This window comes from Eutrigla gurnardus (genome assembly GCF_963514095.1).
Source record: "Eutrigla gurnardus genome assembly, chromosome: 6".
Lineage (NCBI taxonomy): Eukaryota > Metazoa > Chordata > Actinopteri > Perciformes > Triglidae > Eutrigla > Eutrigla gurnardus.
The window spans coordinates 27,080,218-27,106,843 of record NC_139920.1 but is presented as its reverse complement, the minus strand read 5'-3'; the positions used below and the strand labels follow the sequence as shown (position 1 = coordinate 27,106,843).

The window sequence follows — 26,626 nt, the reverse complement described above, 5'->3', positions numbered from 1 at the left end:
TGACTCAACTCCTGGTTCCTGAACTGCATTATAAATCCTGGCACAGTAGACAGACAGAATACAACATCATTGTTTGTTTCGTGGGTGTGTCTGAGAAGATCTGCTAGGATTGTATAGTAACAGCGTGTTGGAGGATCAACTTCAAAACAAGATCTGTGAAACTCATCATGGCGTGAACTTATAGATTCCTTCAGCCTAAATGTGATCATAATCAATAGGATGATTTGGAAAAGAAGTGTATTTTCATGTGTCTGCCCTTTGTAATACGATGCCATCTGATTGGGCAGACAATATTACAATAATTATTATTATTCATAATAACTCACGTTAACAAAACAAACAGGATGTTAGTTATTTGATGCTGTCTTTATATCGTATTCTGGGTAACAATGTTATAGATTGCTGAGAGCCAACTAAGAGCCTTTAATATCTATATATCTTAAATGTATATGAAGAGTTTGCTATATAAACTGTGAGAGGTTTAGCCATGTGGAGTCAGAGAGCTAAATTACATTTTTGTTTGGTATTTACAGTCCAGAAATTCCATCAAGCCACTTGAAATAAAACAAAACAGGAAACTACGCTCTTCCCTTTTTGCTAGCGAGCACAGAGGAAATAAATCACACCCACTGGCAGTTGTGTTCTTTTGCAATGTCTATTTATTATTTGCCTGCAGTACATAGCATATGCATATTTATGCTTATAAACAAGAAAGGTCTAACAATCACCCGTACACACACACACACACACATACCCCATTCACGAATGAGCAGCAAACCTCGAAGTTCAATCCTGTAACATAAAAGCAGAAAATCCTTACTGTTCCTGTAAGTGTGGACTTTTTTTAAGAGCATTCTGAGAATCAAAGTCAGCGTCGAAGCTCTATCTGGCACGAGATTAAGAAAAATAGTGTGCAGCTGTTCCATTGTTAGCAGATGTCACCTACCCGTGAGTCATTTTCCGGTGAAATGAGCACATTTTCTACGCCTGAACTGTTCGCTGGAAATCTATTTAGTCGGAACATAAACATCTCAAACACTGTCCGGCTCCGCAAAGTGCCACACTAATGTGAGCGCACTTTGAGTTCTCGTCTTCTCACATATCAATATGTGGATTCTGTTTCTTTAATTATTTCTGAGGAGCAAAGGCAAAAGCAAATCCCACATAACGGCATGGTTTGTTTGTTTGTTTATCTCTGCTTTGCCAGCCATGATTAGGTCCAGATTGAGATTCAAAACAGTAAAATAAAAATTAAAAAAATTGCATACTCTTCAAAAAGGCCTTTGTATCCAAACTGTCATCTGCTGTACTGCAGAGGGCAGATGAAAGAAGTGGGAACAAAGCGAGCCACGTGACGGGACAGAAATCCAATCCAAACACCACATATACATAGACAGGTTATTTATTCCGTTTTGTGGCAATGTAGTCGGACAATTTCCATGATACACTTTTTGTATTCTTCGCGACATGGCATGTACAATGACAGCGCGGCGGCAGCGTTCGCAGTCTAAACCGTCATCCTTCAGTGAACTGCTCCACATTTTAGCAGCAGATGCCGACCCTCACTCACGTTTAACCTAAGGCCATGAAGCTCCACCTTACTGATGGAGGTCAACAGAAAGAATGACGTGGATTAAAGTACTGTGCAAAAACTAAGGTGCTGACTGCCAACCCCCCTCCCCCCCACCTTTCTTAAACATACACACAAATGGTCAAGAGGTCCACTACAAACACACACACACACACACACACTGTGTACACATACACAGATCACAGAGAGGCATGGTTTTCAAACTGGGTTTGATCTGGATCATGCCAGCTACGCAGGGGGAGCTCAAATGATTCGCCATTTCCTGCATAATTCAAAGTCTTCCCGACTCACCTGCGTGCCAAAGTTAGCAGGGAGACAGAAAGTTCAACGGAGCAATTGTATTTTTGTTTTGTGCTTCGACAGTAAACTGGTCGACTCGGCGTGATGGAAATGTTAAAACGAGGCGAGGAGATCATTTAGATTGGAGGTCTCAACTTGGCTTGGAGAATAATAAAATTGGATAGAACTATAATCTTTCGAAACGGTGAACACGTCGCCAGCAATGAATAACGGCGTCTTCTAAATAAATGTCTTCAGGCATATTCACTGACACACAACCCATCACCAGTGGTGCCAACTTTAACCGTTGCCCCTTTGTTTGTTTAGGTGTGGTTTGATGGTTTGATGTTCCAGCAAAACAGGATTAAGTTATTTGAACACCAGTCCGACCGCGTGTGTTTTTAAAATTCTGTACTTGACTTGCCTCTGGAATGATTGGGACAATAACAAGCACGCCAAACTTGGAATTCAATCATTCAGTGGTTCGCTTCGTGTCGCCAGCAATAAAAACGTGTGTCCACTCCTGGTCCACAGAGACGGTGGCTTTCATTGCAAATCATTGAGAATGATGAGAATGATGGTAAAGCAAATCCCATGTTTCACTTTGACATAATTATTGAACGCGCCTGTTGTCACAAGTCTTAAGAAGTGCAAATGTTAACTCGTCTATTTGTGCCTTGGCCAACAATCTGTGATCTCACTGTGATTGAGAAAGTCATAAAGGAGTCGATAGCTCGACAGTCTTCCAGCTATCCCCCACATTAACCATCAGAGAACATACTGTATTTCCTTTAGCCATATCCGCGTTGTTGGTAAACAATGGTTTGACGAAGCCCTTATGACGAAACAAACACGGAACAGATTTCACAAAGCCACGTGACGATCAATCAATCAATCCACCGACCAATCTTGTTTTTCTCGTAATATATCTGTACAGATAGACGACTCCAGGCCCGGGTGCTGCTGACCAGTGGAGTCCTGCGGTGCGTCCGCGGAATAATATCCGATATCCGCAGTCTCAAGTCTGATGTCCAGCAATAGCAGTCTTTTAAAATCACGTGTCTGCGTCTGTAGCAGTTTTTGCAGTAGATATGACTCTGCGACAGGCATCTGTGTGAGATGCCAAAGCATCAGGCAGAACTTCAGCAGGACGTTGCTCTCCCCCTCGTCCTGCAGCGTGACATTATAGCGATCAGGCTTCGGCAGTTCAGCAAACACAATCTGCAGCCCGATGATGGCGGTCAGCTGTCCTTCCTCTTGTATTCTGTTCATTTCACATGAGGGGCATTAAAAAGGGAAGTGGATAGAGTTTGTGTCTCTGCATATCAAGGTAGATGTTGGATTGCTTAATCATGTCAGTTAACCGTCATCCATTTCCCTTGACTTCCCTTTACAATTGCATCCTGACATGACCAGTGTCAGTTCCTTTCGCATCTGTCACGCCCCTCTCCTCAATCCAGTTCCTTCCGGCTCGTCAGTGACACCGACAGCCTGTTCAGTTGTCCGATCCTGTCCAGCAGGCCAACGGAGGAACATGTACGAACACACACACACACACACAGACACACAGACACACACACACACAGTTCATCCTAAATCATTCACATCATTACTGTTTTATATAAACACCTTACTAATCCAGAATACAGGTTAGCAAGATGGAAGTTGCATGTATGTCCATTTGTGTGCATATTATATGTGTGTGCGAGTGTGTGTGTGTCCAGTGTGGTCCACTGGTGCCCGTGGGCATGTACAGTGTGTGTGTGTGTGTGTGTGTGTGTGTGTGTCAGTTGGTCTCATAGGAGGAAAGCAGTGCGGCGTCCACAGGCTCCATGCAGGAGGGGCAGGTGAAGGATCTCATCAGCCAGTCGTCTATACAGTCCATGTGGTAGATGTGCATGCAGGGCAGGAACCGGATGGGGTCTCCGTACACGAAGTCCATCATACAGATGACGCACCTGGGAACACATGGGGATTTTTGTTAGGGATTGCATGCACAGCACATTTGACACTCCACTTGGATGACTCACAGCGCATTATTCAGTTAGAAAAATGTGAAGGACGGTGCAAGGAGAGTTTAAACTCTCCTTTTAGGCATTTAATGATAAGAAAAAAGTGCTCCACAGGGTTCAACTGCAACAGTTTGCAAACAAAACCTTGAACCTACAGAAGTACATATACTATAAAAATTATTTACTACATAGATGCACGACTATCACAGCAATGTGCATTCTCTAAAATGCTACAATATTATACAAATATTGAGTTTATATAACCATGACTCTCTGTAATACTGCAATGCATGCACACCAATAATGACAAAGTTCTTAGAAAAATATATAGTTCAGATACCTGGGCATTCATTATACTTTCATCTTGTTCTCAGACAGAATTTTGATTGTTCTATTTCAGCATTTTTCAAGACCTAAAAACACTTGAACACGGATCCCCACTTACTCTCTGATCTTCTTCTCAGAGCCATCCTGCCCTGGGTCGTACATGCCCTTGGGGAGGTGCTGGATGAGTCCGATTCGCTGGGCAATGCGAACCTGCTCCTCCTCCGTCAGCTGAGTGGCCAGCCGGGCTTGGCTAGGTGTCGGGTGGTAGACGGGGACATGGAATTGCTCCTGCGGGAAGAGAGAGCGGACCACATAAAAGGTTAAGACTAAAGAACGGTCTTGTAGGGAGTACTAACAGAGGAAAAAAAGTCTATTTTTCTGCTGCTCTCCCACTACAGCCCCAGATCATATTCAGAAGTGTACACTGTGACTAACGGGTCGGTTTGAGGTCTGGTTTGCGACAGAGAATATGCCCTCACCCTCACATTCTTGTCTGAGATATGGTGAGATGTTATTCTCAATAAAGCAGAAGATGTTGTTCTTGTTATCACTTTCGGTGAAAGTAAAGCCACAAACGTATGAAACTATTATGGTTATAGCATAAAAACGTTAAATGCACTGGAATATAAGCATGTATTTGAGTACAGGAGTGACAGAATAATGTCAACACCTGCTAATACAATAATAGGAAGCATTAGTATGTAAATCCCTCACCCTGAAGGGCGTTGTCACTTCACAATGAAGTTGTCTGACTTTCACAATCCAACACACATTCTTTGCCTTAATATATAATTATATCCCTATGAAAAAGAATGCATGCGGGGCTGGAACTCAAAATAACTATTATCTATTGCTGATGCAAGCAATGATTCATTACAAACCTACAATATCTCTGAGCATGTGGGATTATGATCATAGGCAGTAGGTGGTAGTGTTTCCACATGCACACGGTTGACGTCACCTGACTTCACTGAGGATAAGAAATGTTTTCAAACTGACACACACTAAGAAATAAAAGGTGTCCGTGTAGCTTCAGTGTTGCTGTCATACACACTGGATTCATGAAATGGGATTATTAAAACAAATTAACTTGACTTTGAGTGAATTCCCACAGGAGAGTCTACAGTGTTAAGTGTAATAAGAGATGAGCTCTGGCAAAGCGGCTCTCCTGGGAGTCAACCATCAAAGTGACTCCAGACTGCTCACAGCAGGGAATATCTGTTCAATGTGAGGGAAGATGATGCAGGCCTGCATCAAAACCAAAACCTCCCCGCCCCTCCCCACTATACCAGCGGTCTGACTCAACTCAACACGAAGAGCCGATAGTCTTTCGTTATGTCTGTCAGCAATCCTTTACATAAAAGGCATCCAAAACCACATACGAAGGAGTTTAAAGGGAAATGAAAGTCACACCAAATCAGTGAAAAACGTCAGATTACCCAATCCTATGCTGTGCATTATACTGTAAATATACAGCATATTATTAGATATGTTGATCTGATATGCTGGATATAACACTGTACTTATAAAGTAAATCATTAGAGTATTTGCTCAAAAAGGATGACTCATTAGATAACACTGTACTGTCGAAATACATTCAGCTCATGTATTAAAGTTAATCATCTTAAGAAAGCAGCAAGAATTAGCTAGATTTTATAAACGATCCAACGTAAAAACCCAGTTTTGCCAACTACTTTACAAAAAAGTCGCTAGCAGCACTAGCTCCAAGTCCCTTAACCTACAGAGAAATTCAGTAAGTGTTTCCCCCCCATCCCCCTCCAGGCCTCGCTCACTTCAAAGTTTTCTCCGTCTGATATTACGGCAAACTGAATATCTGAGTTGTGGAATGTTTGACGGATATTTTTAACTACTTTCTGACAATAAATAGGAAGAAATATAGAATATAATATTATATTTTGTAACATCGAAACTCAGCTGTAATAAGGTAATTCCATACACGATCTGTGAAAAAAAAAAGCTTTCCAAAAAAAAATGGCAGATAAAACATTGAGTTAAATCCATTCCATCTAGAGTGGTCCTCCTGTATATCCTTGTGTTTAAGTAGACTTATTTGCAGCCCAACATATACAGTATAAAACCGTTACTGTAAATTCAGGGGAGAATAGGTATGCACTCTGTCTTCTGCTCTACCAACGTCTCTAAGTAACTTCCTCTTGTCTAAACGCAACTTTCTATTCACTCAACTCTCTCACTTTGCGGTCTGTGACTGCACGTCTTCCTTCCTTCCCTCTATCCTCATACATTCTTACTCACTCCACTCTTTTGTGGTGTGTTACTCCTCCTCTCCCTCCGTGAGCCCATAATTCAGCCCATCGACTCTCTTTCTCCTCCTACGGCATGCCAAACCTTCATGTGAGGCAACTGAAAGGATCCAACAGCCAGGTCATGGATTATATTAAATCCACTCTAATGCCATTAAGTGAGCTCCTTCGTTAACCACCTGTATATCCACACTCCAGAGATGACCTTCTGACACAAGCACCATACGCTGGAATGAGCTGAGGATGATATACAGGCCTGAGCACAAGAGAGAAATCTGCACCCTCAAATCGACATTTATGATTGTGTTCCCGTTCTAACCACAGGTAAAGTAAGTGCCAAACGTTACTGTGAGAAGGGGAACTGAACTTGCTCTGCATTTCCTTCTCTATTTTTGTATGAATGGGTAGGCTGGGTTTAGTTCATTCAGGGACATGCAAAGAATGGCAAGGTTGAGGAAGGGTCAAATGTGCTGCGATTTTATGGCTCATTTAAATTCTTGAAAAGCTATCTTTTTTTTTTTTTTTTAGATGAATCCTTCTCATAAAAAAAACGTGCAGAACAATGTAGTATCCAGCAGCCAGCCTCTCGAGTCGGCATAACGTTAGCAGCTGAGGCTATCTGCTGCTCCACTGACAGGCGCTCCTTTCACCCATGTCGAAATGAGACAGGAATGAAAGCTACAGACAGGGCCTCAGAGGGGGGCAGCAGCTGTAGTGTGTGTGTGTGTGTGTGTGTGTGTGTGTGTGTGTGTGTGTGTGTGTGTGTGTGTGTGTGTGTGTGTGTTTCACTGTGCAGTGGTCAGCACTGTCTTCCTTCATACATGGCGTGTCAGCTGGGCTGTGACAACTGTTCATTATGTGACCTCATGGTGACCAGAAGGACAACAATCATGGACACGGAGAGTGAGACAGAGGGAGTAGATGAAGGTGAAAGGGGGACTGGGGGGTGTAAGAGTATAGAGCCTGGTTTGCATGCTGTGAGCTGCTGAGCCGGTCCCAGAGCAGTGGAAACTCTCAGTCTGCCAGGCCGAGACCACTAATGGTGAACAGGGAGGATGGTGAGGATGCAAAAAAGATAGATGGAAAGGGGGAGGCATCTACACTAGCTCTTCCGTCATCCACCCCTAATTGAAATTCAGAAAACAAACAAGAGTGCAAGATAGAGGCACTCTCAGCCCACAAGAGCAATAACGGGCAACAGCTTCGGCTACGAGAGCGCACACAGCCAAGATTTCTCACACGTGTGTGGCCGTGCAAAGGATGGGAAAATGGATGAGAATCAGAGAAGCCCCTTTCACTTGCAACACCACCGTTTAAATTGCTTTGGCATGGAGCAAGTAAAAGGGGCTCCGCTGCTAAGCCGGCAGCAGGAGTAGTCACGGAGCCGTTTATTTTAACCCCAACCACAAACTAACAAAGTTGTTTTTGTGCCTAAACACACAACAAAGTAGTTTTGGTGCCTAAAGCTAACTGAACTGTGACCGTTTCAAGGACGTCACAAAGAAGGAGTACCCTGTAGTTCTGTGGACCTACTTGTCGGTAAAGGTACACCATTCTGACCATCCGGCTACGTTGATTTGAATTGTTGGCACTTGTTTTACAGTTTCTCCCTGACATGACTAAAAAGTAGGGCTGTCAAAGTTAACGCGTTAATAACGCGTTAACGCAACATCCTCTTAACGCCGTTAATTTTTTTAACGCGCGATTAACGCTCGGTATTAAAAAAAAAAAAACGCGCATTGTATGATTTATGGCCGTCGGTGGCACCTGTAGTCTTGATCCAGAGGGAAGGTGCGCGTCCACAGGCAGCGGTGTTTCCCCGCGTCCCATTCATTGTCTATAGGTGCGTGTCCACAGGGGCGATTTTAAACGCGTGTGGACGCGCCGCTTCCCAGTATTGCAGGCTTGGTGGGCTGCCACTAGAGGATGATTGACAGGCGCTCTCCTTCAAACAACACATTTTTGCGAGCGTTCCCGAGGCGGCGAGTCGAGCCCGGCGCCTCTGATTAGCATAAAGTAGATTCGACTTCAAGGCAAATGAGGAGCGGCCAACTCGCGCGCCGTCTCTCGACATTCGCCGCGACGCTACCAGAATGCATTGCACGGCGTTTCACATAGACAATGAATGGGACGCGGGGAAACACCGCTGCCTGTGGACACGCACCTTATGTGAAAAGCTGTTCACCTTCAAAAGACTGCCAGATGGTTCAGTCGATAAGACCAAAGTCATCTGCGCGTACTGTGGGTATGAAATGAGCTACCATAGAAGCACGTCCAGTCTGAGATATCACTTGCAAGCCAATGCACTTATATCCTAACTGTACTTATCTCCTGTTACACTATCTCCTGTGACATGTTCACTTTAATTGTTTGTGATATATTCTTATAACCCTGTTTTGATCCCATGTTTTGGTAAGGGGATATTTGAAGTGTTAAATAAACATTTTCATAAATCAAGTAAATTTGCCCTTATGTTGTTAAAAGTATTAAGAATATGAACAAAATACATTAATGTACATTTAGAAGAAAAAAAATGTGCCAAAAAAATGCGATTAATTTGCGATTAATCGCGAGTTAACTATGGACAAAATGCGATTAATCGCGATTAAAAAAATCAATCTTTTGACAGCCCTACTAAAAAGCATAGATAATAAACTAATATACGCTTGTATTTTGGGAATATTACCGCTTTATTTATGCTCAAGCCATTATCTAACAGTCGACTGCTACAGTAGATATGTATGTGAATGTCGGAAAGGGGTTGCAGACAGGCAGCGTGGTGATGACTGGGCAAAATTCTTGTTTTTAGCAACAGCAGCTTCGGGACAAAAATACAGAAATATGCCTTTTCCGTCAATTTTGTCAGCAAAGCTTCCAAACCTCAATCATATCCAGTACAGGAAAAATCTACTTGCCAATCATTGCTGTATCTTTTGTGCATCCCAAGTGGCGTCAATACGCTATTAAAAAGGGAAGAAACACAAGATACAGGAAGCGTAAGCAGGCTCTGTAATCTTAGTGCTCGTTCTAGTGACTGCAGAGTAACAAAATCTCTCTGAACGAGACCTGAACAACACCTGCACACAATACAGGCAAGCATGCAGTCGGCTAATCACACAAACATGCACACGGGCGACAAGGGCAACAAAGGGAGGAGAAGAATAGACATGAGCATCCCAGGATGTGTTGTGTTGATGCAATAGTGGGAAATGCTGACGATATCAGTATGTGAGTATCGCATTACTTCATCAGCCTGGTAAAGCAGGCTAAGAGTATTAACCCTTGTATTTACCAAGTGGCAACCCCCCGGTTCTGAAAAGTGAAGCCAATGCTGAAGTGCCTTAAATTTGCATTGTCTCTGCTGGCCATCAGGGGGCGACTCCTCTGGTTGCAAAAACAGAAACAAATCTGGTTGCATGAAAGTCTACGAGAAAATCACCCCAATTCTCACTTGATTTTTGGATTCTGGTCCCATTTAGAGTAAAATAGATGATAAAGCAGAGTATGCTTTAGGTCATGGCTATCTTGCGATTGACAGGTTGGTTATTCTGACCCTTTCACTTAGTAATGCCGCTGTAATATAATGACCAAAAGCACCTTGATCATATGAGCTGCCAGCTGTCATTGAAGGAAGAGGAGAACTGAACTGTGAGAGCGGAGTCATGGAGACAAAATAGTTATTCGAGTCCTGGTCATTGTGGTGTGTGCTCAGAAACAGAGAGCCCTATGTGGCTGTGTCAGCCAAAGCCCACAGACTATGTCACTGACCTGCAGCACAATGGCTTGTTTGTCAGTACCGCCTCCTCCACCCCCCCCCCCCCCCCAGTGTTTCTGTGACCATATGAGGTTAAGACGGTAGGTAATCTGTCACAAGAGGCTCTCCGATGGGGCGTATCACTTACCAGGTTAAAAACCAACACTATATCTGATTAGTGGTATCTTTGGTGAAGTCAGCGACACTTAAATTGGACTCATGTGCCTCACACATTACCGTTATCTGAACACAGTGAGGAAGTCTCGTTCTTTTCCTGCCTTCCCCAAATTGTAGCATAATCTACAAAAATGCCCTTTTGGATGGATGGAGGTATGCAGACCACCATAGCATCGTTTCTGCATCTCCGTGACCCCTAGAGCTATGTTGGTGGGACTACCCATGTCATTAAATCCACATTAGTGATTATTATTTATCAAAAATCTCAGTGTAAATATTTTGTAAAAGACCCAAATGTCAACCCTACAATTCTGTTGCGATATCGACGGAGGAATTTGGTAAAAAAATAACGTGATATTTGATTTACTCCGTATCCCCCTGCCATATCCACAAGGCATTTCTTTTAGTCCTGGTTCAGGTCTTTATCGCCGTCACTATATTATGTGCAGATGCTCATAGGTGTTATATAGACGTCATTCATACAAATGGTTCATCTTGGCAGGAAGACAGATTTAATAGTAGTCAAACTTTTTGTATTGAAGCCGAAAGTCTGCTTGCAAGCTGAAAAGCCTCATTTTCTGTTGGTCTCAGTCGATTCCTGCCATCTCCTACGCTCTCCCTCGTCTCCACCCGAGCTTTGACAGCTAATTATAAACCACCTCTAAAGCAAACTTTTCCTCCCCATTTCGTCTGACCAAGCTGGCTGAGCTCAAACCAAACTGCTGACTGCGAGCCCCTTCATCTTGACAGCAAGGCAGGTGGTTGACAGAATCGGTGCCGTTCAATCGTGTGTGTGTCCACTACAGTCGGTCGTCGAATAAACCAGCAGGCGCTTATTGCACGTTTTAATTAATTTCTCACCCTCTAGTCCTCGTGTCCACACTTTGGTGTGAATATGAGGCCAGGCATTTAAACCTAAAAACACGGTCAACCTCACACAAATCTCAACAAAAAACAAACATTTTGCACCGTTAATATGTTCCTAATGAGAGAGAAAAGCTTTTTAAATAGCCTAAATATTATCCTATATTTTGCTTTATTTCAGTGACCATTCCCAGATCTGGTCATATTCTACCCCAACACACATAAGTAACAGAAATACTACCCATCCATAATTGTAACCCTTTTAAATATGAAATAATTATTGCCACTAGGTCAGATGGGGGCTATTTGCAATTTAATTTAGCAAACACACACACACACACACACTCACACACACACAAAAGCAAACACACACTCACACAAACGCAAACACACACGGGTGCCTCGTCTCCTGTAGTCCAGTCCCACAGCGATGACTCAGCACACGTCTCACCAGCTGCTTTCCAAACCACAACACTAAACAATGTGTTTTAAGCAAAACACACACTCATAATATTAGGGGCACAAACAGAAGTGCATCTTGGTAGCCTCTCCAGCATACAAAACAAAATGAAATGATTGAAATGATTTTGACAAGACATTAAATGGCCCACCAGCCTAAGTGGTTGGTCTCATCTACTTTAAGGCCTAGCTTGCAACACACATCCATTCACCCATCCACCCGATGTGTATGCAGACGACATGAACTGCAATACTCTGTTTTTAACATACCAGAGCTATGTTATTATGCCTCTATTTACTGAGGAGGGAAAGAATAAAAGGTGTGTCCCTTGTACCTACAGCCACTTACACACACTCATCTTAGCAGAAACACTTCAATTCAGCCATTGGAGGGTTTTTTGACCATGAAGTGCTCATTCATGGTCCTGCCACAGCATCTCAATAGCATTCAAATCAGGAAACATTAGACTTGGGAGTTATTATTTAATTATGTATTATTTAAATAAAATCATACATCAGCAACATTAGAAAGAATGTAAGTAGGAATATAAATTCCGGTTTATAATACTGAATTGATCGGCCCAATAGTCACCCATAACCGATCCAGCCAGAACTCAGCACTTGCTTTAATTATTCTGTGACTTTAGTGTATTTCCAATGTGATGAATTGCATATTTATCTCGTTGTTTGTTACTCGCCAACTACACAAAAATAATGTATCCACCTTTCTCCCTTGATTATTTTTGGGCTGTAAAAAACCATACCTAAATCATTGTCCTTCTCCCGTATTCATCTTCTGTAGCTTTAAACTCAGCCAGAGCTAATCTTTGTTTTGGATTTTGTTGTGGGGGATTTAGCAAAAACCTCACCCCCTGGTATGAAGAGGAGATCTCCAGCAACGTGAGAACACATGGCCTTTACACGCGGGTCCATACTTGACAGCTTTTAAGAAAACGCCAAATTAAATTTCAAGTGGAGTATAGTGGAGCCTTTAGTTCCTTTTCTAACACACACACACACGCACACAAAGTGTGTTAATCTGAACTGCAAGCGTACAAAAATGTGTGCTGTGTTCTCAGGCTGGGTTCAGATGGTGAAGGTGCTGAGTGGTCACCAAGGAGAAAGGAGCTGGCAGGTCTTAAAGAGCCTTTTATAAGTAGATTTTAACTAGTTAGTTAACCCTCTTGTGAAACTCTGTCAGTATAAACAAACAACGGGGCACACGGATTTCTTCAACATGACCGGAAGCTCAGTTAGAGCTGCTCTACCGTGGACATTTAGCAACGTTTGTGTCATTTATTACACTATCACTCATATAGTATACTACCAGAGCTGGCTGTTGGCCTAATTACACACCATCGAGCCAGACATGACGTTACTTGTGGCAACCTGGATATGGATGCATAACAAGGATTTCCCTATGAAGATACTATCTTGATTGACTGATAAAGCATGACAAAGAAAGATAAGTGTTAATAGGAGCTTTTAAATTTGCATGAACGTGAGCATGTGTCAATCTCATCTAGTAGCATACATTTTGTTAAAGATATAAAGATAAAATCTGTTTTCATCCAGAGGGTCAGGGGAGTCTTTAAGGATTTACAAAATAAGGTCAAAACAGAAGTGCTGTTAATCCACAGTTTGTTTAGAATTGATTCTGATATCAGAATTTATTTTTCTCTCATTTTCCACGTCCCTGTCGATGTGATTTCAGCGTTTAAGACTAAACAAAAAAATGTGTTATTTGTTGTTGGGTTTGGTCTTTTAAAGAGCTATACTGATAATATGGATAAAGACGCGTCACACTGAAAGAACCAAAAGAAATACAATTGAGCCAACTCATAACAGTAAAAGAAATATGGCTGGGGATTTCCTGGTCATGTTTGGTGAAAACATCTTCGAAGGGGAAATTAATAATCTGTGTTTATGATATAAATGACTTTCTGATATCTATTAGTCTTCATATTGATTTGTAAAATAGAAATATCCTGCATTTTAAAATCAAATATGAACATGTTAGAGATGTTTAAAATGTTGCTTTTCAATACACTGAGACAGAGGAGCAAATGTTCACTTTTATGTTTTCATCTCGGTTCCAAATAATTGCAGAATTAAGTAATTCTCCACAATAAAAAAGCTCTTGTGACCTGGTACAGCCTTTAGTTTCCCCATGCTGTAAAAACACTTATCTTAAATCTACAGATAAGGCTTGGCTTAACCTAGTAACGGGCCAAACTCTGTGCCAATGCCTTACATAAGGCACAGCAGCCAGCCTCTCAACACAGAAAAAAACACACAAGAATCATATTTACAGATACAACATGGCCAGGTCTGTTTCTAAACGAGGAAATAAGGACACCAGACAAACAAGTTGCTGCCCTGGAGGGGGATCCGGGAAGGAAGCAGCTGGGAGAGTTATGTATACAAGTTGTTGTTTTTTTTAGGAAACTCTCAACAGAGAGCTGTGTTTTGTTTCAAGTCAATTAAAAATAAATGACAGTTCATACAGAGATAGGGTGACCTCCAGGCCACGGGAGACGTCTGCTGGCTCTCAATATGAGCCCAGAACTACAGTGGGTTTGGATGGAAACCACAACAAGGCGCTGCTGTCATATCAGAAGGGTGAATCATAATATGCCTTCGGGGGGAATAGTTAGACAAAGACAGGACCTTCGGATGTAACAAAGCGGATTAGTATCAAAGCCGTGGCGGGGTCAGTGGGCTGGGCTGCCGGCCAAAGGTGATGTCGGAGCCGCAAACAGCTGATCCAAGCCGCACAACTCGTTGTTTTCTATGTAGGGACACACCGCTGGGACGCGACACATCACGGCAACTTTAACGCATTTGGTTAATCTCAAGGTGGTTGTTGGTCCGAGTTACCTGGTAGGGAGGCGGCGGCTCCTGGTCGGGGTCAGCGCCGTCCCCGTAGCTGGCCCGGTCCGACTGGGATTCGTGTAGCAAAGAAATATCATCCGAGGTCGGAGATTTCAGACAGTTTCCCATCTCCTTCCTCGTCGGGTCGAACTACTTCCTCTCTCTGTGTCGCTTGCTAACGTTCACACAGTCGGGTTTAACGGGCCACTCTCGCAGACGACGTCAGCAGACGAGAGAAGGCGTTTCTCCATACACGGCTGGTAAATCTCCTCTCCCAGACGACGGGAGGGTTCGCTCGGTTCAACAACAACAAAACATCCCTCGGCTAGCCGTTAGCCGCACAAAGAGCTAGCCTGCAACTGAGAGCTAGCGCTCGTAGGAGAGCATATATACACTCGGCTGGCGACAGATAAACGAGTGAAGCAACCTCGCTTAGAGTGTTATATCTGGTGAGGTGGCGAAACGGAGAGAAACGGGCTTCGTTTAAAGCGACAAACCCCTCCGCGCGGCTCCGCTGGCTGTCAGGGACTTTCCAGTTTGCAGCTGCCGAACAACGACAAAGGGTGGCGATGTAGCAACACGAAGCCCCGCCCCCTCACACAACAAACCAATGGGCGTTTAACTACGTCCTGCAAAGCTCCCGTTGGCAGCCAATCAGACATCGCCCTTCGCTGAAACATAAACAGAGCTAAAAAAATCCATAAATGAGCCTTTGTGATTGCAATTTTCAGACAGTTTTGCGACCACCGGTGCTGCCCTTTAAATATTAAATGTTCACCCATTCGTCTACGAGTTTCTTGCTAGTTAATTTAAGTCATCATTGTTATTTTTTTTTTATTAAATATGATGTGTATACATCCATTACCCCACGTCTTCTTATCCCTGGCTGCCATTGGCTTGCACGTCAACAAGATAAGAAGACTTTACTGTATCTAGAGGATGAGAACAAAGAGTGCAACGATTTGCAAGCAAGCATTGTCTCTTTGTTCTCAAAATAATACCACTGTGTACAGTACACATTGTATTTTGTGCTGCTGTTCATGGGGCACAAATGACAACAAAAAAAGGACAACACAAAATGAGATGTGTTTTTTTTTAGTTGCTTATTATCATGTCATCTTAAATTACAATAGAAACATTCAGTATGTACAGGAATGTCATTCTGCTCAGCCATGCCCAATAAAATACACTGATTGTAAACACAATGCCACTAAATTTGGTTAGAGTTTCTTTAAGCTAAACCTGCAAAACTGCACTAAAAAATAATTATGATTAAGGCAATTATTTTCATAAAATTAAACATAATTTGCTGTTAAAACAATATTGAAAGTACATTTCCTTCACCATAAAAAAAAAATTGAAACTGACTCCTATTCATTGTCTTGAATCCCAAACCTTATTCTCATCATGAATAAATCAGCAGTGCTCTAATTCCAACACTTGAGACACCATCTGGGCGCCGAGGTTTTGGACACTCTTTAGCTGAGACACAACCCGTCAAAAAATAACCTTGCCAGCACAATTAGAGGCAACCCCCTTTCTGCCTTATCAGCGATGACAAGTGTTTGTTCACATACATGATTACTATTCGACACAGGAGTGTGGTTACGATGTCCATGTCGTTCTATAGGTGGTTGCAGTCGAGCTCGGCTGATACAGGAGAAGCAGAGGACGTTCACAAGACGGGGAGACAGTGGTGGTTCCTGTTCAGAGCTTCTTTACTCTGCTAAAGATGCAACAGGCGGACAAGCACGCAGTCCTTCGCTGCTCGGTGTGAATGGCCTATTTGTTTGAGCTCAAGTACTGCTGGAGCCTGTCCCACGCGCCGGGAGGAGAAAAGGAGGGAGTCTGCCTTTCTAAAAGACACATTCATCTGTCCTCTTAAAACGGGACAATTTGTGTAAAAGGTGCAATTTACAGTATATAAACGTAAAGAACAACTCTCACTGCAACGCTGACTCTTTGTCTCTGGAGAGTTTGCATGGCTGGCTGATTTACAAAGCTCTGTAAGCGAAAGCCATTACATGTGACTGTAAATACAACAAGATTGGAGAATTAATTGTTCCTTCTGAAGGAGACTGAAAGTAAGCATTCCACGTGAAGAAATGTGTGCCATTCGTTTCAATAGGTTTCAAGGTAAAGAAGAAAAGAAATGTAGAATAAACAATTAAACAGAACAAAAGCTTACGTAGGGTAAAAGCAAATGCAAAATATAAATAATGTAGAGATAATTAGGTGATACGTGTTGTGATCCAATATCTCTATAAAGGTGAAACCTGTCAACCAAAATGTATGATGCCCTGATGTCAAACTGTCATCTCCCATCTACTTATGTCTTTTTATTGATAGTGTTTACTTAAATTAAAATAGGTGCAATAGGTGTTTTGGTGTTTTGGAGCAATGGTGCTGCTGACCAGGTGGAGTTAGTGTCAGTAACTTATATTTAGGGGTATTTAGGGGTGGCTCCAACCCTAACACCTTGAACTGGGCACATTCTGCATTATATGCTACACAAATGCCACCTCGTTCCTACCATGTTGTGCCAGGGTGGCCACAGTGCTAGACAAAGGCAGCGAGAAGCAACGTTTCATAAATATAGGCACATTTCTCAACTTGTCTCTATTTCAAATCGCACAAGGAAGTGGAGTTCATCATAATATACTGCTGGAAGAGGACGTAGCAAACCTGCCGTTAGCCAGTCAGGCCCACAAAGAGCTGCAGTGGGACGAAAAATGGCAGCACAAATGCCGAAAAACAAAAAAGCATCCGTCTTCAAGGACCCTCCTGATGGGAAAAAAAACGAATCACCCGCCTAAATGGGCAGAGCTGGGCTGGGCTGAGTGTTGCATTGTGGGACCACGGACACAGAGAACTGTCCTTGCTCTAGTGTGCCCTCCTCTGTCTGTTATGGGTTTGAGGGAACATGGACGCCGTTCTCCCCGGCGCCCTTGGCTTTGTGCAGAGCAGCCTGAATACGGAAGTGTGTCCGTGATTCCATCGAGTAGTTTTTATAATTTTGCCTGAAACAGAGAAAAACGAGTCGTTTACGGTCGCATCAACGGTAAATCTCATCTATATTCTTATCTCACACGGACATGGTAATAAAGCCATGAATAAAATTATGGTTTACAATCAAGTCGATTAAACATTGTTGTTTATTTTACCACTAATGTAGGAAATACTGAAAAATACGACGGCGTGTGGGTGTGGTATTTTATATTTTTACGCTTCTCCCTGAATGCAGATGATTTGAATATGTTTTGCCCATTGATACTTACTTTGCGGTCTCCAGGAGTCTGATAGCTTCAGCTTTCCTGCCTTGCTGCAGACACAGCAGGCCGTGCTCCAGCAGGGCGTTAGGAACCAGGTAGTGGTCATACTTGATCTGAGACTCACTGCAGACGAGGTCAAAACGGTGGTTACAGCATATGACATGACAAAACATAACTGCCTTTAGTGAGGAGATCATTTGGTGATGACACACTGTTTTTCTGGTTCGGGTAAGCATGCATACACGGAGGCTGAAGAGGCTTACTTGCAGAGGACGAGGGTGAAGTAGTGTTCGGCCTCCTCCGGATGCCCCAGGTGTTTGAGACAAAGTCCCTTCAAGAGGCTCAGCAGACACTGATCGTCGATGGTGAACTCTGACCCTGACAAACACACAACAGTTAGGACTAAACATTGAATATTGTTATAGCTAGAGATGAAGTAGAGATGCTCACAGTAAATATAGCACCAGTAAAGCATCAACATACATGCAATCCACCACAGCTTATTAAAATGAAAAGAAAAGCTAAATAATGTTGCATACTTGGGCTGCTCTCGAGTTTAGCCTGCTCCTCGTCCAGCGTCTTCAGCATGCCTTCAGTCAGGTCTTTGTGTTTGCCAATGACAGTGTAGCCGTTCCAGATGTACATCATCTCCTAGACGACACAAATACAAGTCAAATTATTTTCAGTGAGTATTTTCTCTGTGATAAAGCTTGTTATTCTTGTAGCACAAGTTCTATGAGCATAGTTAGAGCTCTCCGAATTGCCGGCCGAGCCTTGCAAGTGCAGGTTTCATACGTGCAGATGTTGCCTTAACCACAGTGTCAGCAAGTAGTGTCAGAATAACAAAGTGAGGGGGCTCCACCTTTGCTCACAGTGCTAGGTTTACTAGGTTTATCAGCTTTAGACCTCAAAACTCTGGTTCTGTAAGCACAGGGTTACCTCTTTAACTGATCATCACTTTTATCTGCTTTGTGGAGAGCAGGTTAACATACAACATAATAGCTGTTTAAACAGCCTGAACGAGGAGGGGCTGGTGGCTCCATCCTAATTGGTCCAACCAGTACATGCAAATTTCATGCATGAGGTCAAAGCCCGTGTGAAACAAAACGGACAAAATGTCCCCGATATCTTTGATCCAGCGACTTCAAAGAAACAGCATATACAGTGTAGTAACCGTGCCAACATCCAGTCACGCTGCAAGTAAATAAAAGTGCAACAAGTACTGACCAGTGGGGGAGCAGGAAGAGGAATGGGCTTCTCAGCTAGGTAGCGACGTGCTTTCCTGATAGCAAACTTCTCTGTTGGTAAAGATTTCCCCGCTATTTTCTGCTTCAGCCCCGGAACCTGCCTGAAATATAATAAAGAACTATATAATCACACTACATAATAACTGCATAATCACATCACAAAACATGGTTTAATAACAGAAACACCAATTCACTTCTTATACATAATTATTACAATATTGTGTTGATATTCCCTAAGAAGAGACTGTGATATCACAGATATAACTGTACAACAGTCGCAGTGAATCATCTCTATTTCACTGTGGTTGCTGTGAGTAGTTTCAGTAGCGCCTCTTTAGTTCTTACCTGAACAGAGTGAACGCAGTCTCCCCGAAGGTTAGGCAATCATCTGGAGTCAGCATGCTGAGGTAGGCTGCTTTCATATACGCGTAGGTAGCCTGAGGGAAGGAGAAAAATGTGGTTACTACTGCAATCCCATATTTCCTTTTTAAATGAGATGAGGAGCGAAAAATATATGAGTGTGGAGTTTAGAGAGAAAACTCAAGTCTTTCCAGCCACTACAAGCTTCTCACCAGGTGGAAACACTGCAACTTACAAGGTGAGGGAGAGAGACTGACCCTAAGAATAAGGTTGGGGGTCAAGTCCAACATATGCCCACCTTGGACCAGGTGTTCTCCTTGCTGAGCAGGTCGGCGTAGAAGTAGGCCATCTTCCAGTGCCTCTTGTACGTGAAGCACCACATCAGCTCCCAGTAACACATGTGGTGGAACTGCTTCCACTGCTGCTGGACCTCACAGCACTCCTCAAAACGCCCGATAGCCTGGACAAAAACACACCATCCATTTAGGATCTCACCTTCTTCTCGGTGTGAATGTTGATATGTAGGAGAAAGTCAGATATGACGACCACTCACAGCATCCAAGTTGCCTTTGATCTCCTCTATTCGACCAGCGAAGAACAAGAAGATGGATCCCTGGGGGGAAAAACAACACCCACAGTATGTTAGGGAAACATTTCTAATTGTGCAGGAATTAAGAAAAAAAACATTTCATTCGGGCAAACCTTTGGATATTTTTCGAGATATGGCTGAAGCAGTTTCTCTGCATCTTCAACGTCTCCTTCTCCAGTGCCTGCGAGACACAAACAGGACAAGCAGAGGCCGGCTGTTGAGATTGTTATCTGTTTTTTTGAGGTTGGCACCTCTGTGTTAGTGCTTGTCATTGCTCACCTAATATGAAGCTCATGAATGTGTGATAACAGAGCAGCAGCATGTTGCACAGGAAGGACCTGAATGTGGTTTCGACGGAGCCCTCCAGAAGCTGCTGAAGACCAAACTCCTGCATGAACACACACACACAGAAGAACTTGAATGGAGTCTCATCTCACCACAGAGGCAAGAACTTTAATATAGTTTTCTTATTAAGTTTGTGATGAGCAGCATCTGCTGTTTAATCTGAGTACTTTCCGGCGATCAAATCTGAACGGACATCATATAAAACCCAGTCAAACATCTCTGACTCAGCTCTGCCTGCTGCTCCTTCTTTCATCCGTGACAAGTCTGCAGAACTCACCTTATTACCAGAGAAACCGACAAACTCCAGCAGCTTGAGCGTCCGCGTGGGCAACATGGAAATCATCTGCAGGAAGGAGACAAGCAGTACTTGAAGGCTAGCAGCAGTAGAACAGATCCTTTCTTTGTCATTAGAACACTAATGGTTTCCAAAGAAATGATCTTGACTTCCATAAAAAAAACAAAAAAAAACAGACCAGGGCCACGACTTGTACAGTAATCATTGATGCTTTCAAACCTACTTCCACTGCAAGTAAGTGGAACAGGTGAATTTATTTATTTTGAAAATGAAAAGTGAGTAAGACTTCTCCTTACTAGATTAAATGCTCCAACTCCCAGTTTAACACCGCCCTCAAAATGGCCGTGGTTGTCACCTTGAGAGTATCCGGAGGACTGGAGGACCGTGTGAAGCTCCCTGTGGGGGTAAAATAAAGGAAGCAGATTAAAAAGACGAGGTAAAATGGAGAAATAAGATCTGCTAAATTTAAAAACGGCATGCTCACTTGTACGTCTGGTAGCTGTTCCTCACTTTGATTCCCCCCTTGATGAAACTGATCATGTTTTCATCCTGAACGGAGGCAGAGAAGGAGGAAAGGAGAGAATGAGTTTAAGCAGCGAAAGCATCAGCGGTGGCACATTCAGCCTATCCGGGTAGGCCTCGGTCCTGACCTGAAGGAAGGTGAGTGCTGCCCTCTGTAGGAGACACTCTGCGTAGCACACTTCAGCGTGGAGTTCCTCTGAGGTCAAAATGATTACGTCACAGTTATCTCGAGTCAGAATAATGGCCGAGCTCACCTCCATACAAATACACATTTCAGCGAGTCGTTTTACTCATTACTGACCTTCCGTGAAGCTTTTGAACAAGCTGGACTTTTTGCGGTGCCTGATGGAGGAAGCACAAAACACAAAAAAGTATCGTGAGTGGGTTCGTTCGGGCTGAACATCTTCGGGATTGTTTTTCCGCAGCACAGCAGTGTCCTGCATTTCTTTAGTCATCTTGTTTCTGTGCAATCAAGTGACTCAGCCGCTTTGCAGGATGCTGAGCCACTGCCGGGTGAAGTTACCACAAGGTGCTGACCGTGTATTAAATCTCCGACGGAAAACTGGAGCTCTGACCTCAGATCAGGGTCGGTTTGAGGGAAAACTGTGTGTATATTTGGGAGGGCTGATAAGCTTTGAAACAGCGGCTCCAGGAGTAATTTTGACAGACATTTGTGACATTCCTTCAGCTAGGGAGTCTGGACAATCTCAGGATGTTCTCTGGTAGGATGTTACTCACGGGAACCAGATCAAAACATACTATAGCGTGTCTGAATGTGTGGTCAGCTTCACATTTTAAATTTGATTTATTCCGTTTATTATTCATAAAATGTGTTTTATTTTCTAAAATCAAACTTTCTAAATTGGCTTCGTCTCTGGTGACGACTGAGATTTAAGAGGAAAAGAAAATTCACTTCTGCAACTGACCGGAGAGGAACTTAAAAAATGTGGTGTGGGAAAGTCTCACCGCTGACAGACGGCCTGAGCCTCCTTCATGGTGTTTCCGGCAGTCAGGATGTGTTGGGGGTCAAAGGTCATCATGGCCTGCATCTCCAGGATGGTTGCATAGGTCAGAGCGTGGTACATGCTGTCTTTGGTTCTGTTGAAAATGACACAATATTTGGTTTATATAGTGGAAGAGGGATTCAAAGACATTTAATAATGATCTGAGTGGCGCTGACGGAGATGACGAACAGGTGAGAAAAACCTTTAGTTTCATTAAAAGAAGAGTCATACAGTAGTCATTTAATCAGATCATATGAGAGATGGATCAACAGTGGCACAGGATGTGAAAAGCTGTTATTATGAAATGAAGTGAGACTGAATACTTGGAAGACTAAAGCCACATCTACATGAAAAAAAAACACCCAGTTAGTGTCTATTTATACGTGCGGTTGTTGGTGTGTCACGTCACACCCTGTGTTTAATGAGCTCCTCACAGGTTTTCAATGTCACAAACATGTTTCCAGTAGATGTTGTTCCAGTCAAATGAGCTTGATGTTCTAGTTATAAGCCATTATTGGAATTCATTCTTTACAAAAATGTATGTTAAATTAAAGAAAAAATGCATGGTTTAAATAGGATTATATAACCTGTTGTATTACATACATGCACAAACACAGAGAAAATGGCGGAATGGTTTTGGTAAAACATAAAGGGAGAGGTGTGCAGAGAAGAATGCTGCCGGGCTGCATAACTGACATGTCACTGCTGTTCACCACAGACCGAGTCATGTGACCTGCCTCCGTGATGTCACTTTGAGCTCCGACAATGCGTCTTTCCTCGAAACCCGTTGTAAGAGCGGAACGAGAGCAGGGAGACACCGCTGAGTTGACTTTACTTTCGTTAAATTGCAGCAATAAAACAGGGTTTTTAATAATATTGCTTCAACTTTTTTCATTTAGTGATCTAACCAGGGGGCCAATCGGTGAACGGGAAACTCCTCACAACCAGGAAGCAACAGCAGAGACACAGACTGACTGAAATGTGCCTGCCGTGAGTTTCCATTGTGTCACGTTTATGTAAGACAGCAGTCTCAACCTGAGCTTTTTAAGACGGAGCTGTTAGGTGAGTTGCTTGCAGCCGTGCTGAAAGTGGCTAACAATGGCTGCCTCGTTGCTGTGTTGTATACAGAGTGCATGTCACCATCACCATCCACTCCCTGCCACGACTGTGAGGGATTGGGCAAGGCAGCACTAACGGGAGAACGGGATGTGTTTGGACAGAGAGCTGGCAAATCACACTAAGCCTGCTGCCGATTCCCTGGGGGATTGGAAGGTTGATCACTTAGCAGGCATGTTTCTGCAGCGTTGAGTCCGCGGTGGTTTCTTCATTACGACTCAGAGGAGGAGAAACATTTTTCTCAGGCCTCAAATATGTGAACCCTATAGCAGTTTAAAGGGCTAGCTCTGATTCTAGGTGTATATACCGTAATAGCTCAGATTACACACCCTCAGGTAAGAAACTTTAAAAAAAGACAAAACAACACTAGAAAACTACAAGACCACAAGAGAACATCTTCACTACACTCCTGTATCCACTGTTTGATGGGTGTAATTTCTGGTTGAGTCAATCAGTGTCCTTAAATCGCTGACACAGTCCACCAGATTAACTACCCCCCCCTTAAAATGGGAAGTAAATAACTCAACATCTGTCAATATTCATTTCACATATTGGATCATGATAATTGTCCACATAATGACAGCCAGAAGCTCAGTGATTATCTCACTGGAAAACAGTCTTGTGTTCAATTTTACGATATTTTTCCATTTTTCCATAAAATGCCTGATAGTATCTGAGTGTATTAAGCCTGTAATGGCTCACCCCGTCGTCCTCCCAGTGCATGCTGGGATAGGCTCCAGCTTCCAGCTGCCATTGACCATAAAGAGGTGTGAAGGAGTAAAAGTGGATTGATTCAAGTACATCCAGATAATGGAAGCTATCTGAAAGATGCTATCCAGTGTGTGTGTGTGTGTGTGTGTGTGTGTGTGTGTGTGTGATGAGACTCCAGTATGCCCTTGCACCACCTGACTGTGTCAGAACACAGCTGGAGGAAGAGGAAACCGAAGAGAGTTGGAATAAAGTGGAGCAAAGACGAACGCCGAGGAGGACGAGGAGGAAGCGTTGTGTTCTCCTTCAGGGCTGCTCTCGTCTCTCACACAATGCAGCAGATCCCATCACACCTTACATAACATTACAAAAGTCTCACGCCTCAAGTTACAGGCTTCCAGCACTTTTCTGCGGAGGAGTTTGTGGGTTTTGGATAAAACAACAACACAACACCGTAACACCTCGGATCAGCACACAGGCCCCGATTCTTATGGGATGGATGTGTCTCATCAAGTTTTAATCTGCACTCACACTGTCCGACCGCATGAGTTAAATCCAACCATCTGGGCTCAGACAGCCACAAACACCAGCATTTTTTAGCAACTACTGTTTGTTCAGGTGCTTTCGGGACTGGAAGCGGCGGAGAAAGCACAAAGAGCTGATTAATGAGACACAAACGAGGACGCCCACTGAGCTGACAGGCTGCCAAACCTCAGCAAGAGGGGTTTAAACTGATATATGGGGATATTTCACAAATCTGGATTTAAATATTCAAACATATTAGGATTTTAACAACAGTCAGTCCTATTTACACTTAAGTTAGAGGTACTGTTTTTAAGCAATTGGTGTCAAATCTCTGCTTATTTTTTTTATATCTTTTTGTCTTTATGTCTACTATCTTTGTTATTATTAGTATTGTTAATGCTTATCCTTTGTATTATAAACTCGTCGTCATTGAAAATGAGGGAAACCTCAGAGTATAAATATAAATTCAATATAAATCTTCATAACTGAGTCTAAGTTTTCGACACTTCCAAGTGACGATGGCCGTCCATCGAGCCGTATGGACACAAAACTATGAAACGAAAGTAGAGGCTGACAGGAAGCTGGTCTTCTGTTTTGACGTAAGCCGGCAGTGAAAAGAAGCAAAACCGGGGCTGAGGAGTGGCCCGCAGCCCGAGAGAGCAGATGGACCACGCAGGATAATAGCGACAGTGTGATAAAGTTTCTAATAATAGAGGGGAGAATGAGCGCGGAGCAACGGAGTAACATGATGACACACAGTGTTAATATACAAAACCGGAGACGGGGGGTGTGAGGTCGCTCAGAGCAGCGTGTCGATCATGTAAAACCTGCGGCGGTTAAATCATCTAATCCCTGGTGGGGGGAACTAGTCTCCCTAGTGTCTCGCCTGTTTTTTACATTTTAAAAGTTATTGCTTATGTATTGAGTTTGAAATTGGAATTTAAAGAATGTAAATGTAAATGCAGCACTACTTCTATTATATTCCACCTGTGTTTTCCTGTGTTTTTTGTCAAAATGCTTCATGTGAAAAGGGCCTATTGTGTGTCAATGCAGTTGCTGTTTAATCTGCACTTCATCACCAGCTGTTAGCCTCTCGTATTTGTCCATGAAAGCACGAAGGCAGGTGGGTCGGAGCTGAGAACAGCAGCGTTATCAGCGTGTGGTTTCCGGGACTCCGGGTCCTCGTCGTACCTGCATTTTAGCCGGGTCTGCGCCTCCTCAAAGTCGTTCCTGAGGAACAGATCCAGGCCGACCATGCAGTCCTCCAGAGCCAGCGACAGGTCTGACCGCGAGCACCTGCAGGGCCGAAACAAAACACATGGATCTGGATGAGAAAAAGATTGCTGACAAATACATGTATTAACTCAAAATGAAGCCAATCTCTGAAAATATCCAAACTGAGGAAAATTACATTTGACATTTCAGGGTTTTTTTTGCTTGAAAAATGACACGTTTGTTGATTGCATTGGTTTTAGTCCTTAGTTATTCAGTCAAGTTCATTACAATGTCTCAGTCTGACTCAAAATTTCATAAAACCTTCTTTAAGTGGAGGTTTTTTTTCAAATCAAACTCTAAGAAGATGAAAATCCCCCCAAAAAGATCCACGTCTCCTTCCTCTGTCGTCTCTAACTCACTGCTGCAGTGACCCTGTTTTCATTTACAAAGACCTAAAACAGATTTTTTTTAATAAAGTCTCAGTTAACTTCAATATTCCTCCTTTATTCCACCCTTTCTACTCCCCTACTACGCCACATACAAGTAACCTGTCTGGATAGCGTGCTCTAAACTGCTGTTACACAGGGGATCAGCAGAAATGACACACTCGGGGAACAGTTTAGGAACAAGATCGTCTTTAAAACGTGGAGAAGTGATGCTGCTGTGGCCTTAAATAGTTTCGGTTTCTTGCACATGCTCCCCCATGCTCGCTGCACATGCTCCTCACGTGACGAGTGCATAATGTGGCCAAACTGATCACGCACTCCTCCTTCCTTCATCACAAGGCTCCCTCTTTTTTTTTTTTTTTT

The 26,626-nt window shown here is 43.1% G+C and overlaps 2 protein-coding genes across 3 annotated transcripts in view; both read right to left on the bottom strand.

Moving 5' to 3' along the window:
- Positions 1 to 636: 636 nt before the first annotated feature.
- Positions 637 to 15,154, bottom strand: rnf11b (ring finger protein 11b). The gene is made up of 3 exons (XM_084012009.1): positions 14,626 to 15,154; positions 4,328 to 4,497; positions 637 to 3,828 (listed from the first exon to the last, which is right to left on the bottom strand). Exons 1-3 carry the CDS (start codon positions 14,746 to 14,748, stop codon positions 3,657 to 3,659), a joined length of 465 nt encoding a protein of 154 aa, XP_083868135.1. The 5' UTR covers positions 14,749 to 15,154; the 3' UTR covers positions 637 to 3,656.
- Positions 15,155 to 15,705: 551 nt separating this feature from the next.
- Positions 15,706 to 26,626, bottom strand: part of ttc39a (tetratricopeptide repeat domain 39A) — an 18,039-nt gene continuing 7,118 nt past the window's right edge. For both annotated transcript variants that reach the window (XM_084010746.1, XM_084010747.1), the window contains 17 exons: positions 25,794 to 25,898; positions 22,216 to 22,347; positions 21,551 to 21,591; positions 21,378 to 21,445; positions 21,212 to 21,276; positions 21,024 to 21,123; positions 20,710 to 20,775; positions 20,367 to 20,475; positions 20,201 to 20,268; positions 20,052 to 20,111; positions 19,797 to 19,958; positions 19,484 to 19,575; positions 19,119 to 19,239; positions 18,431 to 18,542; positions 18,155 to 18,269; positions 17,898 to 18,014; positions 15,706 to 17,639 (listed from right to left, as the gene is read on the bottom strand). In XM_084010746.1, coding sequence (XP_083866872.1) covers positions 17,525 to 17,639; positions 17,898 to 18,014; positions 18,155 to 18,269; positions 18,431 to 18,542; positions 19,119 to 19,239; positions 19,484 to 19,575; positions 19,797 to 19,958; positions 20,052 to 20,111; positions 20,201 to 20,268; positions 20,367 to 20,475; positions 20,710 to 20,775; positions 21,024 to 21,123; positions 21,212 to 21,276; positions 21,378 to 21,445; positions 21,551 to 21,591; positions 22,216 to 22,347; positions 25,794 to 25,898 — 1,648 coding nt within the window. In that variant the 3' untranslated portion in view covers positions 15,706 to 17,524. The remainder of the gene's footprint in view (positions 17,640 to 17,897; positions 18,015 to 18,154; positions 18,270 to 18,430; positions 18,543 to 19,118; positions 19,240 to 19,483; positions 19,576 to 19,796; positions 19,959 to 20,051; positions 20,112 to 20,200; positions 20,269 to 20,366; positions 20,476 to 20,709; positions 20,776 to 21,023; positions 21,124 to 21,211; positions 21,277 to 21,377; positions 21,446 to 21,550; positions 21,592 to 22,215; positions 22,348 to 25,793; positions 25,899 to 26,626) is intronic.